Source organism: Salmo salar, chromosome ssa13 (assembly GCF_905237065.1).
Source record: "Salmo salar chromosome ssa13, Ssal_v3.1, whole genome shotgun sequence".
Lineage (NCBI taxonomy): Eukaryota > Metazoa > Chordata > Actinopteri > Salmoniformes > Salmonidae > Salmo > Salmo salar.
Window position 1 is genome coordinate 105638250 of NC_059454.1, and position 18103 is coordinate 105656352.

Here is an 18103-nt window from a genome sequence, read left to right on the forward strand (position 1 = left end):
GGGGCACTGTCGCCGGACACTCTGGACGAGGCACTGTTGCCGGACACTCTGGACGAGGCACTGTTGCCGGACACTCTGGACGAGGACTGCGCACTGAAAGCCTGGTGCGTGGTGCTGGCTTTGGAGGTGCCAGTCTGGAAACACGCACCTCAGGGCTAGTGCGAGGAGCAGGAACAGGACAAGTTGGACTGGGCTGATGCACTGGAGGCCTGGTGCGTGGTGCTGGTAGTGGAGGTACCAGACTGGGGACACGCACCCCAAGGCTAGTGCGAGGAGCGGGAACAGGACATCCTGGACTGGGCTGACGCACTGAAGGCCTGGTGCATGGTGCTGGCTTTGGAGACGCCAGACTGGATACACGCACCTCAGGGCTAGTGCGAGCAGCGGGAACAGGATACACTGGGCCGTGAAGGCGCACTGGCGGTCTCGAGCGCAGTACTGGCACCACCCTTACTGGCTGGATGCCCGCTTCCCCCTGGCAAATGCGGGACGCTGGCACCGCGCACACCGGCCTGTGAATGCTCGGCCTCGATGCCGTGCGCATCACCCCATAGCACGGGGCCTGACCAGTAACATGCTGCCTCTGATAAGCACGGGGAGTTGGCTTGGGGCTTAACCCTGGCCCAGCCAAACTACCCGTGTGCCCCCCCCCAAAAAAAAATCTTGGGGCTGCTTTTCAGGCTTCCATGCCAGTCGTGTTCCAATATAACAGTCCCGTTCCTCTCCAGCCTTCCTCCATGGTCCCTCTCCGGCTAAAATCTCCTCCCAAGTCCACGACTCAAAATAATTCCTTTCTAGCTCCTTACCCCGCTGCTTGGTCCATTGGTGGTGGCAAGTTCTGTAACGGTTGACATAATCTAATGTTTTGCTTTCGTTGTAAAGCCTTTTCGAAATCGGACAGTGTGGTTAGATTAACGAGAGTCTTGTCTTTAAAATGGTGTAAAATAGTCATATGTTTGAAAAATTGAAGTTTTTGCATTTTTGAGGAATTTGAATAACGCGCCACGGGATTACACTGGCTGTTGAGGTTAATCTAACCACACTGTCCGATTTCAAAAAGGCTTTACAACGAAAGCAAAACATTAGATTATGTCAGCAGAGTACCCAGCCAAAAATAATCAGACACCCATTTTTCAAGCTAGCATATAATGTCACATAAACCCAAACCACAGCTAAATGTAGCACTAACCTTTGATGATCTTCATCAGATGACAACCCTAGGACAATATGTTATACAATACATGCATGTTTTGTTCAATCAAGTTCATATTTATATCAAAAACCAGCTTTTTACATTAGCATGTGACTAGCATGTGACTAGCATTCCCACCGAACACTGCCGGTGAATTTACTAAATTACTCACGATAAACGTTCACAAAAAGCATAACAATTATTTTAAGAATTATAGATACAGAACTCCTCTATGCACTCGATATGTCCGATTTTAAAATAGCTTTTCGGTGAAAGCACATTTTGCAATATTCTCAGTAGATAGCCCGGCATCACAGGGCTAGCTATTTAGACACCCAGCAAGTTTAGCACTCACCAAAGTCAGATTTACTATAAGAAAAATGTTATTACCTTTGCTGTCTTCGTCAGAATGCACTCCCAGGACTTCTACTTCAATAACAAATGTTGGTTTGGTACCAAATAATCCATCGTTATGTCCAAATAGCGGCGTTTTGTTCGTGCGTTCAAGACACTATCCGAAAGGGTAAATAAGGGTGACGAGCATGGCGCAATTCGTGACAAAAAAATTCTAAATATTCCATTACCGTACTTCGAAGCATGTCAACCGCTGTTTAAAATAAATTTTTATGCCATTTTTCTCATAAAAAAGCGATAATATTCCGACCGGGAATCTGCGTTTAGGTAAACAGACGAAAGAAAATAAAGCATGGGGTCGACTCGGGCACGCGCCTAAGCCCATAGTACTCTGATCGGCCACTTGCCAAAAGCGATAATGTGTTTCAGCCAGAGGCTGCCTCGATATCGTTCAGCTTTTTCCCGGGCTCTGAGAGCCTATGGGAGCCGTAGGAAGTGTCACGTTATAGCAAAGATCCTCAGTCTTCAATAAAAAGAGCCAAGATGAAACACAACTTGTCAGACAGGCCACTTCCTGCATGGAATCTTCTCAGGTTTTGGCCTGCCATATGAGTTCTGTTATACTCACAGACACCATTCAAACAGTTTTAGAAACTTTAGGGGTGTTTTCTATCCAAAGCCAATAATGATATGCATATTCTAGTTACTGGGCAGGAGTCGTAACCAGATTAAATCGGGTACGTTTTTTATCCGGCCGTGTCAATACTGCCCCCTAGCCCTAACAGGTTAACAAGAAGTTTATCTTTAAAATGATGTATAATACTTGTATGTTTGAGAAATTTGAATTATGAGATTTTTGTTGTTTTGAATTTGGCGCCCTGCTATTTCACTGGCTGTTGGAAAGCGTCCCACATACACCAGAGAGGTTTTAAACAACTGTGTGTATTGGGTTAAGTCTGAAGCAACTGTGTGGTGTATTGTGTTAAGTCTTAAACAACTGTGCGTATTGGGTTTAGTCTTAAACAACTGTGTGTATTGGGTTAAGTCTGAAACAACTGTGTGTATTGGGTTTAGTCTTAAACAACTGTGTGTATTGGGTTAAGTCTGAAGCAACTGTGTGGTGTATTGTGTTAAGTCTTAAACAACTGTGTGTATTGGGTTAAGTCTTAAACAACTGTGTGTATTGGGTTAAGTCTTAAACAACTGTGTGTATTGGGTTAAGTCTTAAACAACAGTAGGTATTGGTTGCGTGTTGAAACTCTACCTCTGACTTTCCTCTGTCTTCCTTTTTCTCTCTAGGGGACCATTCTGTTACCTGGAAACAGAGTCACTGAGCATCCCAGCAATGGCGACGAGGGGGGAAAATTCCTGTTTGAGGTCTCTGCAGGTAAGACAAAGAAATAGAGCTGCTTTTTATCTTACGCAAGCCAGAGCAAATCCAGAGGTATTATTCACCGGAAAGACCTTAATTCAAGGGCACCTCGTGATGAAAATGACAATAGGGTGACATTGTGACAGAACCCATTATAATCACACCTCCCAAAAATGTAAGGTGTTTGGGAACACTTGCTGTCACTTGCAGTCACAGCTCAGTAAACACATCTAACACAGGGAACTGTTGTTAGTTTTCTGAGATGGATCTACAGTGTTAGCAACATTCACTCTCGTCATTGTTTTTGTGGGTCTCTGTGGATTATAAACACACTACAAATTCAATCAAATCTGCCCTGCTGGAAAAGTCCAATCTTCCAATTTTATTTTGATCAAATTATTGTTTTGTTAGACATAATACATATTGTGTCAGTAGTCTCTTAATTATTCTGACCTCTAATGTCAGGATCCATTTTCCTCTCCTTGCTAGCAGTATATCTTTCTACCTCTAATGTCAGGATCCATTTTCCTCTCCTTGCTAGCAGTATATCTTTCTACCTCTAATGTCAGGATCCATTTTCCTCTCCTTGCTAGCAGTATATCTTTCTACCTCTAATGTCAGGATCCATTTTCCTCTCCTTGCTAGCAGTATATCTTTCTACCTCTAATGTCAGGATCCATTTTTCTCTCCTTGCTAGCAGTATATCTTTCTACCACATCATAACAACAGCCCTTTGTAGTTTGAAGTGGCACTCAGTGGGAAATGTTTTGATGTTGCACAGCTGGTGAGTCATTGAGTTATGCAGTGACTGGGTTCGTCCCAATTGGGGTTTCGCACCCTATTCCCTACATAGCAGTGGTTGGAACCAGTTCAGGGAACAGAACATTTTTTGAAGAATAGATTTTTTTTAAATGTGGGGGTGTTTTAACATTTTTTTGTCATTTAGCAGACGCTCTTATCCAGAGTGACTTACAGTAGTGAATGCATACATTTCATTATTTTATTTTTTCTTCCGTACTGGTCCACCGTGGGAATACGAACCCACAACCCTGGCGTTGCAAACACCATGCTCTACCAACTGAGCCACCCGGGAAACAGAACTGGGAATGAAACTGATCTATAGTGTTTTCCGGGAAACAGATTTGTTTATTTTCTAATCTTGAGAACTGGTAAAAAAATAAATACTTCTAGATCCAAAAATGTTCCTAAAGTCTAGTATATATTTCTTCAGACCGCTCCATGTCCACCCCTCTCTCTCACTCTCTACACAGCTGTGACATTTCAGATGTATCTTGCCCATGAACTTATCTGACCAATCAAACACTGCTCCAAAGAAAGCTTTTCTATCCGTGCTAATTGGTGGAGTAAATTAATGAGATAAATATAAAAATGCATTGATTTCACAGGTAAAAAAATATATGCGTAAAGGAACTATATGAACTGTTACTTGTTGTTGTTGTTTGAACCGGTTCGGAACATCGGAACGGAACAAAAGAAACAGGGGTTCTCTTCGGGACGGAACGATTGGAAAATCATTTTGGTTCCAACCCCACTACATAGTGCACTAATTTTGAGCAGATCCCTATGAGCCCTGATCAAAGGTAGTGCACTACGTGGGGTATAGTGTTCCATTTGGGAGTCTTTGTTTGAGTACTAGTAGTTTCTTTGATGACCCTTGACATTCTTCCCAGAGCTCAGTGGCTCTTTGAGTGAGAGACACACACACACACACACTGTGGACTTTGACCTTGCAGATCCTGAACCTGCAGTCAGGATGGCCTTGACTAGAGACTAGAGAGTACACAAAGGAAAAGGGAGTCAAGGGAGTCCTGGGAAAAAATGATTTCTAACCACGGTCTGTGTCCCAAATGGCCCCCATTTCCCTACATCATTACACTACTTTTGAACAGGGCCAATATGGCTCTGGTCAACAGTAGTGTACTATATACCAGGACCAATAGGACTCTGGTCAACAGTAGTGTACTATATACCAGGACCAATAGGACTCTGGTCAACAGTAGTGTACTATATACCAGGACCAATAGGACTCTGGTCAACAGTAGTGTACAATATACCAGGACCAATAGGACTCTGGTCAACAGTAGTGTACTATATACCAGGGCCAATTGGACTCTGGTCCACAGTAGTGCACCATCCAGGGAATAGGGTGGTATTTGGGATGAGCCCTCAGCTGGTCTGTGGGGGAATGCGTGACCAACTCCAATCGATCCACCAGAGAGGAATGTGTAGAGGATGTTGTGTACTCACTCATCTTTTCCCTTTCTGGTGTACCCCTCCTTTCTCTCCCTCGCTTCTTTCATTCTGGTGTACCCCTTCTTTCTCTCCCTCGCTTCTTTCATTCTGGTGTACCCCTTCTTTCTCTCCCTCGCTTCTTTCATTCTGGTGTACCCCTCCTTTCTCTCCCTCGCTTCTTTCATTCTGGTGTACCCCTCCTTTCTCTCCCTCGCTTCTTTCATTCTGGTGTACCCCTCCTTTCTCTCCCTCGCTTCTTTCATTCTGGTGTACCCCTCCTTTCTCTCCCTCGCTTCTTTCATTCTGGTGCATCATCCCCCATTGCTTTTATGAAGAAAACAGAATTGTGATCCAAGAGGTTATTGTTCTGTATTCTATTGACTGATCCATGACTGATCTGTATTCCATTCTGTATTCTATTGACTGATCTGTGACTGATCTGTATTCCATTCTGTATTTTATTGACTGATCCGTTACTGATCTGTATACCATTCTGTATTGTATTGACTGATCCGTGACTGATCTGTATTCCATTCTGTATTGTATTGACTGATCTGTGACTGATCTGTATTCCATTCTGTATTGTATTGACTGATCTGTGACTGATCTGTATTCCATTCTATATTGTATTGACTGATCCGTGACTGATCCGTATTCCATTCTGTATTCTATTGACTGATCCGTTACTGATCTGTATTCCTTTGAATACAATCAAGAACCAAGGCTTGTTCTCTCATGGGTTTATGTGACGCTTCTTTATTTCAGTCAATACAACGTGCCCTTGGGTTCTTCTATTTGGGTTATTAAAATGAATAAGTAAAGCTTGTCTGAACAGTGCCTGTACTGCTTTGATTGTGAGTCTGTGTGTCTCAGCCTTTGTTTTTGGGAGAGTTGTGTCCTTGCAGGCTATCTATCTAATGATTTGCACTAGCCGAGGGGTAGACGTATCAGTTCCAGGGTAACTTTGTGAATTTCTTTTTTTGCCTTTGTTACAGTTTTGTAACTTTTTGAATTAGTCCATTCATTGACATTTCCTGTAAGGCATGCATCACCCCTTCCACTCAATGTGGTGGTTCTATTACAGTACATAGTGTGTGTGGCCCACTGGACTAAATATTCCTGGCATCTGGGTTTTCCTCTAATTCATACAGCCAGCCTGTTAACTCGAAAACATTTCATCCTCAAATTGTGAATGCTGCTTCATTCACTAGAAGATGTTGTGCATGTGATTCTCATGCTAGGAACATGGAGAAAGAGATGATTTTCAGTGATTTTGAACCAGTGTATTTTCCTGTCAATCACTTTTTTGTACGTCCCAAATGGTATCCTATTCCCTGTATAGTACACTACTTTAGACCAGTGCACTATGGGCCCTTGTCAAAAGTAGTGCACTACATAGGGAATAGGGTGCCAACACGTTGTGAATAATTGCTTATATTGTTCATGTGGACTCTGTTACATGAGAGAACAAAACATAAGGGTTTAGTTTGGGGATGAGTGATGGCCGAACACATGTCCATACGTCTTTGTGTTTGGCACACACAATAAAGGATATACTGTACGTATTTCAACAGAGAATAGAGCAAATTGTAGGTTTCTAGGTAAAGCACAGACCTACATACTCCTTCCTGAGAGCATCCCTGATAATGACGGTAGATTATATGCAAGGCAAGCTATGTTTTGTCCTACAGCTATAAATCTCTACTTGGTCATGTGGAATAAATGGGCATATTCCATTGAACCTTTTAATTAGATGTATATATCAAAAAAACATCTGACCTGAATGATACATGAACTGATGGCTGAGATATAAACACTAGAGGGGGCATAAATCATGTTTTTAATCAGCAACTATCTTTTCTGTTTTGAAGTGGACTTGCTATTCACAATAAATCATTCCGTCTGTTGCCGTAGACCAGGGATGGGCAACTTTGATGTGGGTGTGGGGCCACAAAATATGAGGGGCCCCAGTGGCTCGCTGGTCTGCGTACCCACACATGCAGTCAATTGATTTGTGCAATCAATCCACTTGTGCAGTTAAATTACTTAACTCTCTTAACTAAATCCATTATACCAGTAGCCAGGGCCAGTTTTCGTCTTTTGGTGGGCCTAAGCACCTTGCGGACAAAACATTTTACTGGCCCCCGTCGTGACGGCGGAGGGAAGAAAGTACGTTTTAAAGTTCATTTCCTGCAATTCTACACATTTTGCCATGGGGCCTAGAGAAAATGTTGTAATTTTAAAAACAAATGTTATGAATTCTGCACATTTTGCCATGGGGCCTAGAGAAAATGTTCTAATTTTATTACAAATGTTATGAATTCTACACATTTTGCCACAGGGCTAGAGAAAATGTTGTAATTTTATAACAAATGTCATGAATTCTGCACATTTTGCCATGGGGCCTAGAGAAAATGTTGTAATTTTATAACAAATGTTATGAATTCTACACATTTTGCCATGGTGCAGAAAGAAGAAGAAAAAAATCTGTTTTACTGCAAATTTCCTGCAGTTCTATCAATTCTATTCAGTTTGCCATGACATATTCCATGTTAATGGTGATATCTGAGTGAAAGTGACTAACAAAATAAATGTGGGGCCTGGGTACGTGATTACTACACATTTAGGTAGCTGAGTAGACTCATTTAATTTTGCTGACATGGCTAATTAAGTGACTGTCAGTGACAGAGATAACAGGAGAAAAACTGCTGAAACACAACCACATTTAGAAATTGCACCTTGTGTATTGCTCCATGGGCCTACAAAATGGAATGTGGTTGCCCATCCCTGCTGTAGATTGTCACAGCCTGTCATAGCCCGAAGTAGACTGATAAAGCATCTATAGTTTGATAAACAAATCAGCTGTCCGAAAGGAGAAATTATTACCCATGTGGCCGGCTGTAGCTGTCCAATATATCACCCATGTTTTATAAACCTTGTGACAGGGTTTTGACAAGGTTAATGCATGACACTTTAATCAATTATATCATTGGTGTTTAACCCTAACCCTTTTGACGAAGGTTTCAATACAGATGGTATGCAATTGTGGTTTATACATGACACGTTAGTCAGTCATATCATTGCAGTTTTTTTGTCATCTGAATGACAATCGATCAAGTTTTGTTGCGTCACATATTCAAAATGGAATAAGGAATGAAGTCGACTTTATTATTAGAACAGGCAAAGCAGCAACCACCAGGGAATTTGAAATGCAAATATTGCTTCCAAGAATAGCTTTACGTCTCTTTTCTTTGTCATAAAAACCTGTAGCGTTGTCCTTGCCTTAGAAAAGAGAGAAGGTTGAGCTGAAAGTGGCATTTCTGGGGAAGCTGTGGGTGAGGGAGAGATGGTTCCTCTTTTAGGGAAACAGTAGGTGAGAGAGATTGTTCCTCTTTAAGGGAAACAGTAGGCTGGGACAGTCATGTGGAAAGAAGAACACCTGCTGTCTGTGTTCCGGTAAACCATAACCATAGAATTGGAGTGTTAGACTGGACCAGTGAAATATATCTGTGATGTGAGTGGCTTTGACCCTTCTTGTAATTCTACGTCTAGGAATCCATCACCCCTCAGACAGACATGGCATGGGTCTGCCTAGCTGGCATTGAGCCCTAAACTCTGGATCCTGGATCATTCCAACGTCCGTAGTGTACTACTTATATCAGAATGCATGTTTAATACAATCCTTCATTCTGAGTGGTACGTAAGTGTGAATATTGGAACGGGAGCCTGGGTCTGCCTAGCAGCAGCCCTAAACTCTGGATCCTGGATCATTCCAACGTCCGTAGTGTACTACTTATATCAGAATGCATGTTTAGTGGTAATATTGGAACGGGAGCCTGGGTCTGCCTAGCAGCAGCCCTGAACTCTGGGTCCTGCTCCTGTCACAGCACCCTGGTAATCGGGGTCTATAATGATAGTTTAATGGGGGTCCTCAGTCTCTGGGGTTGCATCATATTATTCTCACTTTCAATGGGCTCAGTCTATCTCTTTATAGCTGCCTGACACACACACACACACACACACACACACACACACACACACACACACACACACACACACACACACACACACACACACACACACACACACACAGTGTTGAATCATATTATCATCACCTTTGGTTATGGCTTAATTACAGTGAGGCAGGAGGGGGTAGAGGAGGGCTATTCATTATCTCTGTCTCCCCACATACAGAGAGCAGTGTGTGTGTGTGTGTGTGTGTGTGTGTGTGTGTGTGTGTGTGTGTGTGTGTGTGTGTGGGTGTGCGTGTGTGTGTGTGCGTGTGTGTGCGCGTGTGTGTGCACGTGTGCACATGTGTGTGTGTGCGTGTGTGTGTGTGCGTGTGCACGTGTGTGTGGCAGACAGACAGGAGCAGACATGGAGGTCATGTGCTTGAGCGATTTACAGTCTTGCTAATTTTATTTAGGGGGTTAATGTTTGACAAGAAGCTGACAGGGGGGAGGAGGGAGGTAGAGAGGGAGGTGGGGAAGCAGCCAATGTCAACATCAGGGTCATAGCTGTAGTATAGCTGCTCAGCTTCTTAAAGCCACAGGATTTCATGGCAACGATGGCACTGTTTCAGTAGTGTGTCGCCGCTCATACCACACAGGATCCCTATGGATTTAGGAGGGATTTCAGTATGCAGTTTGAGAGCATAGATTATTATTTGTAAAGTAACTGCTTTTTCTTTCAAATAAATGTTGGTTTGTATGCAGCGGGTAATGTTTGTATGCAGCGGGTAATGTTTGTATGCAGCGGGTAATGTTTGTATGCAGCGGGTAATGTTTGTATGCAGCGGGTAATGTTTGTATGCAGCGGGTAATGTTTGTATGCAGCGGGTAATGTTTGTATGCAGCGGGTAATGTAAGTATGCAGCGGGTAATGTTTGTATGCAGCAGGTAATGTTTGTATGTAGCAGGTAATGTTTGGATGCAGCTCTGTAATGTATATCATGTAGTCAATGGCAACAGCATCCTGTAGACCTCCCCCTACATTCCACTTAGTAATGTAATAATGTATTCTGCCAGGCTAGGGCTTTATGTACCAGAACGGTGGGCAATGTGCCTTTTCCTGGCATTGGGCTGGTCATTTATTACTGTGGCTTTGTTCTCTTTCTGTGCCAGGTTGAGGCCATGCATGTGGCATGTGGATGGCCTGCCCATATCCACTCGTGCCTGGGCATCTGGTGTAAGCCCTCAGAGCAGCGTGAAGCACAGGATTCGTTCAGGAGTGTGCACGCACACACAACCTACGCCTCGTAGCCTCATAACTCTTTTGGGGAGGGTGTGCTGATGTTTTTTGTTAAAGAACCGACAGTTTGGTTACTTAGTCTGCAATACCAGCATAGCGTATTGTGAGAGAGTTACAGAATAATAATGAAATGACTGACACTATCAAGCTATGTTCCACAACAGTAGGCAGAAAGCCAGCAATACAGTGGGTCCATATTTCTGCCTGTAAGAGAGGTACTGTTTTGTCCACCTTTCCAGTAGAAAGTTATACAATCCTTATCGGCAGTACTCCTGTGGGAGTTGACTGTATTACCCGAGAGAGAGCAGCAGTAGTCCTGTGGGAGTTGACTGTATTACCTGAGAGAGAGCAGCAGTAGTCCTGTGGGAGTTGACTGTATTACCCGAGAGAGAGCAGCAGTAGTCCTGTGGGGGTTGACTGTATTACCTGAGAGAGAGAGCAGCAGTAGTCCTGTGGGAGTTGACTGTATTACCCGAGAGAGAGCAGCAGTAGTCCTGTGGGAGTTGACTGTATTACCCGAGAGAGAGCAGCAGTAGTCCTGTGGGGGTTGACTGTATTACCTGAGAGAGAGAGCAGCAGTAGTCCTGTGGGATGACGTTGACTCTGTATTACCCGAGAGAGAGCAGCAGTAGTCCTGTGGGAGTTGACTGTATTACCCGAGAGAGAGCAGCAGTAGTCCTGTGGGAGTTGACTGTATTACCTGAGAGAGAGAGAGCAGCAGTAGTCCTGTGGGAGTTGACTGTATTACCTGAGAGAGAGAGCAGCAGTAGTCCTGTGGGGGTTGACTGTATTACCCAAGAGAGAGAGAGCAGCAGTAGTCCTGTGGGAGTTGACTGTATTACCTGAGAGAGAGAGAGCAGCAGTAGTCCTGTGGTAGTTGACTGTATTACCCGAGAGAGAGCAGCAGTAGTCCTGTGGGAGTTGACTGTATTACCTGAGAGAGAGAGAGCAGCAGTAGTCCTGTGGGAGTTGACTGTATTACCTGAGAGAGAGAGAGCAGCAGTAGTCCTGTGGGGGTTGACTGTATTACCCAAGAGAGAGAGAGCAGCAGTAGTCCTGTGGGAGTTGACTGTATTACCCGAGAGAGAGCAGCAGTAGTCCTGTGGGGGTTGACTGTATTACCCGAGAGAGAGAGCAGCAGTGGTCCTGTGGGGGTTGACTGTATTACCCAAGAGAGAGAGAGCAGCAGTAGTCCTGTGGGGGTTGACTGTATTACCCAAGAGAGAGAGAGCAGCAGTAGTCCTGTGGGAGTTGACTGTATTACCCAAGAGAGAGAGAGCAGCAGTAGTCCTGTGGGGGTTGACTGTATTACCCAAGAGAGAGAGCAGCAGTAGTCCTGTGGGAGTTGACTGTATTACCCGAGAGAGAGAGCAGCAGTGGTCCTGTGGGGGTTGACTGTATTACCCAAGAGAGAGAGCAGCAGTAGTCCTGTGGGAGTTGACTGTATTACCTGAGAGAGAGAGAGCAGCAGTAGTCCTGTGGGAGTTGACTGTATTACCCAAGAGAGAGATTGGACCAGAGTGACTCTGAACATATTGGATTCTCTCCACCTGTAATTGTCTGGTGCCATGGAAACTTTATTATCGTACAATATATGAAGCCAAGTCATTTTCCCCCAGAAGTCATATATTTCTCTAAGCTCAATTCACTTTTAATGTTGAGGGATTTTATAGTGACTTCACCATGTCTTCAGTCCGAGGAATATCATATCTATCTATTGGTTATTACCTGAGTATTCTGAAACGACACTGTGAAAATGTATGGAAAACTCAGAAAACGACACTGTGAAAATGTATGGAAAACTCAGAAAACGACACTGTGAAAACATATGGAAAACTCAGAAAACGACACTGTGAAAACGTATGGCAACATCAGAAAACGACACTGTGAAAATGTATGGCAACATCAGAAAACGACACTGTGAAAATGTATGGCAACATCAAAAAACGACACTGTGAAAACGTATGGCAACATCAGAAAACGACACTGAAAACGGATGGCAACATCAGAAAACGACACTGTGAAAATGTATGGCAACATCAGAAAAGGGTATTGCTGATAAACATGCTCTGTAACCATTGAGTGAATTCTAAATCTGTATTCTGAGAGACAAATATCATGACATTGATAAAGAATGTTGTTTGTTGCTTCCCATCCATCTGTAAAGGAAAGTCCAGTAGCACACTGCAGAGAGCTAATCATAAGCTGTTGTTGTTGTTGTTGTGGCTGTGGCTGTGGCTGTGGCTGTGGCTGTGCAGTGCTGACTTGTCCATTGATTTTGTGCTGGCCAGCATACTGCCAGACCCAGGACAGGTACACTGTCATTTTCCAGTCAGTCAGTCACAGAAGCTTGAGCTAGTGGTAACTGCGTGTGTGTGTGTGTGTGTGTGTGTTTGTTTGTTTGTTTGTTTGTTTGTTTGTTTGTTTGTGTTTGTTTGTTTGTGTTTGTTTGTTGCTCCCTGTACACTGCCCTAACTGACTGGAATGTGTGAGCCACAGTGGCCACTAATTATTAGCAAAACACTGACTGACCACCAGGCTACAAGACCTGTCATCCCCACAAATAGGGCCAACTGTCATCAGCGGCAAGCTGAGGAGAGGTCACACACACACACACACACACACACACACACACACACACACACACACACACACACACACACACACACCGGGGAGAAAGTAACACCTGGAAAAGTCAAGCCTGTTAATAAGTGCTTCTGCTCAGGCTTTCAAAAGAAACACTGTAGTAGTGTACAGTCTATAAACACTGTAGTAGTATACAGTCTATAAACACTGTAGTAGTATAGAGTCTATAAACACTGTAGTAGTATACAGTCTATAAACACTGTAGTAGTATACAGTCTATAACCACTGTAGTAGTGTACAGTCTATAAACACTGTAGTAGTGTACAGTCTATAAACACTGTAGTAGTATAGAGTCTATAAACACTGTAGTAGTATACAGTCTATAAACACTGTAGTAGTATACAGTCTATAAACACTGTAGTAGTGTACAGTCTATAAACACTGTAGTAGTATACAGTCTATAAACACTGTAGTAGTGTACAGTCTATAAACACTGTAGTAGTGTACAGTCTATAAACACTGTAGTAGTATACAGTCTATAAACACTGTAGTAGTGTACAGTCTATAAACACTGTAGTAGTGTACAGTCTATAAACACTGTAGCAGTATACAGTCTATAAACACTGTAGCAGTATACAGTCTATAAACACTGTAGTAGTGTAGAGTCTATAAACACTGTAGTAGTGTACAGTCTACAGACACTGTAGTAGTGTACAGTCTATAAACACTGTAGTAGTATACAGTCTATAAACACTGTAGTAGTGTACAGTCTATAAACACTGTAGTACTATACAGTCTATAAACACTGTAGTAGTGTACAGTCTATAAACACTGTAGTAGTATACAGTCTATAAACACTGTAGTAGTATACAGTCTATAAACACTGTAGTAGTGTACAGTCTATAAACACTGTAGTAGTGTACAGTCTACAGACACTGTAGTAGTGTACAGTCTATAAACACTGTAGTAGTATACAGTCTATAAACACTGTAGTAGTGTACAGTCTATAACACTGTATATATACAGTCTATAAACACTGTAGTAGTGTACAGTCTACAGACACTGTAGTAGTGTACAGTCTACAGACACTGTAGTAGTGTACAGTCTACAGACACTGTAGTAGTGTACAGTCTATAAACACTGTAGTAGTGTACAGTCTATAAACACTGTAGTAGTGTACAGTCTATAAACACTGTAGTAGTATACAGTCTATAAACACTGTAGTAGTATACAGTCTATAAACACTGTAGTAGTGTACAGTCTACAAACACTGTAGTAGTATACAGTCTACAGACACTGTAGTAGTGTACAGTCTACAGACACTGTAGTAGTGTACAGTCTACAGACACTGTAGTAGTGTACAGTCTACAGACACTGTAGTAGTGTACAGTCTACAGACACTTTATAGTACTACACTACAGTCTACAGACACTATAGTAGTACACTACAGTTAATAGACACTATAGTAGTACACTACAGTATATATATACTATTTAGTAGTACACTACAGGCCATATATACTATAGAAGTACACTGAAGTCCATATATACCATATAGTAGTACACTGAAGTCCATATATACCATATAGTAGTACACTACAGTATAGAGATGCTATATAGTAGTACACTACAGTCAACAGACACTATAGTGGTACACTACAGTACATAGACACTATAGTAGTACACTCCATTCTATAGATACTATATAGTGGTACACTACAGTCTATAGATACTATAGTAGTACACTACAGTCTATAGATACTACATAGTAGTTCACTACAGTCTATAGACACTATAGTAGTACACTACAGTCTATATATGCTATATAGTTGTACACTACAGTCTATAGATACTATAATAGTACACTACAGTCTATAGATACTATATAGAAGTACACTACAGTATATAGAGACAATAGAAGTACATTACAGTCCATAGATACTATAGTAGTACACTACTGTCTATAGATACTATAGTAGTACACTATAGTATATAGATACTATAGAAGTACACTACAGTCTATAGATACTATAGTAGTACACTACAGTCTATAGATACTATATAGAAGTACACTACAGTATATAGAGACAATAGAAGTACATTACAGTCCATAGATACTATAGTAGTACACTACTGTCTATAGATACTATAGTAGTACACTATAGTATATAGATACTATAGAAGTACACTACAGTCTATAGATACTATAGTAGTACACTACAGTCTATAGATACTCTATAGGGAAAACATTGTAAGGAGTTTTTTTGTCACTCCATTAAACACTGTGGTCACGCTCTCAGTAGCCGATGTGAGCAAGACCTTTAAACAAGTCAACATTCACAAGGCCGCAGGGCCAGACGGATTACCAGGACGTGTACGCAGAGCATTCGCAAACCAACTGGCAAATGTCTTCAATGACATTTTCAAACTCTCCCTGACGGAGTCTTTAAAAAATGTTGTTTACTACATGATTCCATATGTGTTATTTCATAGTTTTGATGTCTTCACTATTATTCTACAATGTAGAAAATAGTAAAAAAAATTAAGAAAAACCCTTGAATGAGTCGGTGTGTCCAAACTTTTGACTGGTACTGTATATGCAATAAAAATGTTATGCTATCAAAAACAAAAGAGCTGATTAAAAAACAACAATTAAAAAACACCTACAAAAATTAGTAATGATGTATACATTTACAGGAGCTCTGTGCTTAGGCTGCTATTAGGACACTATGGCAACTATAGAACTAATGGAACTATAGAACTAATGGCAACTTTAGAACTAATGGCAACTATAGAACTAATGGTACTATAGAACTAATGGCAACTATAGAACTAATGGTACTATAGAACTAATGGTACTATAGAACTAATGGCAACTATAGAACTAATGGAACTATAGAACTAATGGTACTATAGAACTAATGGCAACTATAGAACTAATGGTACTATAGAACTAATGGCACTATAGAACTAATGGTACTATAGAACTAATGGTACTATAGAACTAATGGCACTATAGAACTAATGGCGCTATAGAACTAATGGTACTATAGAACTAATGGCAACTATAGAACTAATGGCACTATAGAACTAATGGTACTATAGAACTAATGGTACTATAGAACTAATGGCACAATAGAACTAATGGTACTATAGAACTAATGGTACTATAGAACTAATGGTACTATAGAACTAATGGCACTATAGAACTAATGGTACTATAGAACTAATGGTACTATAGAACTAATGGTACAATAGAACTAATGGTACTATAGAACTAATGGTACTATAGAACTAATGGTACTATAGAACTAATGGTACTATAGAACTAATGGTACAATAGAACTAATGGCAACTATAGAACTAATGGCACTATAGAACTAATGGTACTATAGAACTAATGGCACTATAGAACTAATGGTACTATAGAACTAATGGCAACTATAGAACTAATGGCACTATAGAACTAATGGTACTATAGAACTAATGGTACTATAGAACTAATGGTACTATAGAACTAATGGCAACTATAGAACTAATGGCACTATAGAACTAATGGCACTATAGAACTAATGGTACTATAGAACTAATGGCACTATAGAACTAATGGCACTATAGAACTAATGGCACTATAGAACTAATGGTACTATAGAACTAATGGCACTATAGAACTAATGGCACTATAGAACTAATGGCACTATAGAACTAATGGCACTATAGAACTAATGGCACTATAGAACTAATGGCACTATAGAACTAATGGCAACTATAGAACTAATGGTACTATAGAACTAATGGTACTATAGAACTAATGGTACCATAGAACTAATGGTACTATAGAACTAATGGTACTATAGAACTAATGGTACCATAGAACTAATGGCACTATAGAACTAATGGTACTATAGAACTAATGGTGCTATAGAACTAATGGTACTATAGAACTAATGGTACTATAGAACTAATGGCAACTATAGAACTAATGGCAACTATAGAACTAATGGTACTATAGAACTAATGGTACCATAGAACTAATGGTACTATAGAACTAATGGTACTATAGAACTAATGGCACTATAGAACTAATGGAACTATAGAACTAATGGTACTATAGAACTAATGGTACTATAGAACTAATGGTACTATAGAACTAATGGCAACTATAGAACTAATGGAACTATAGAACTAATGGAACTATAGAACTAATGGTACTATAGAACTAATGGCAACTATAGAACTAATGGTACTATAGAACTAATGGTACTATAGAACTAATGGTACTATAGAACTAATGGCACTATAGAACTAATGGTACTATAGAACTAATGGTACTATAGAACTAATGGTACTATAGAACTAATGGCACTATAGAACTAATGGTACTATAGAACTAATGGTACTATAGAACTAATGGTGCTATAGAACTAATGGCAACTATAGAACTAATGGTACTATAGAACTAATGGCACTATAGAACTAATGGTGCTATAGAACTAATGGTACTATAGAACTAATGGAACTATAGAACTAATGGTGCTATAGAACTAATGGTACTATAGAACTAATGGCAACTATAGAACTAATGGTACTATAGAACTAATGGGACTATAGAACTAATGGTACTATAGAACTAATGGTACTATAGAACTAATGGTGCTATAGAACTAATGGCAACTATAGAACTAATGGTACTATAGAACTAATGGCACTATAGAACTAATGGTGCTATAGAACTAATGGTACTATAGAACTAATGGTGCTATAGAACTAATGGCACTATAGAACTAATGGTACTATAGAACTAATGGCAACTATAGAACTAATGGTACTATAGAACTAATGGCAACTATAGAACTAATGGTACTATAGAACTAATGGTACTATAGAACTAATGGCAACTATAGAACTAATGGTACTATAGAACTAATGGGACTATAGAACTAATGGTACTATAGAACTAATGGTACTATAGAACTAATGGTGCTATAGAACTAATGGCAACTATAGAACTAATGGTACTATAGAACTAATGGCACTATAGAACTAATGGTGCTATAGAACTAATGGTACTATAGAACTAATGGCACTATAGAACTA

At 40.8% G+C, this 18103-nt stretch overlaps 1 protein-coding gene across 2 annotated transcripts in view; it reads left to right on the plus strand.

Annotated features, from left to right (window-relative positions):
- Positions 1-18103, plus strand: part of arhgap24 (Rho GTPase activating protein 24) — a 203140-nt gene that overhangs the window by 65894 nt on the left and 119143 nt on the right. For both annotated transcript variants that reach the window (XM_014138900.2, XM_014138902.2), the window contains exon 3: positions 2846-2933. In XM_014138900.2, coding sequence (XP_013994375.1) covers positions 2846-2933 — 88 coding nt within the window. The remainder of the gene's footprint in view (positions 1-2845; positions 2934-18103) is intronic.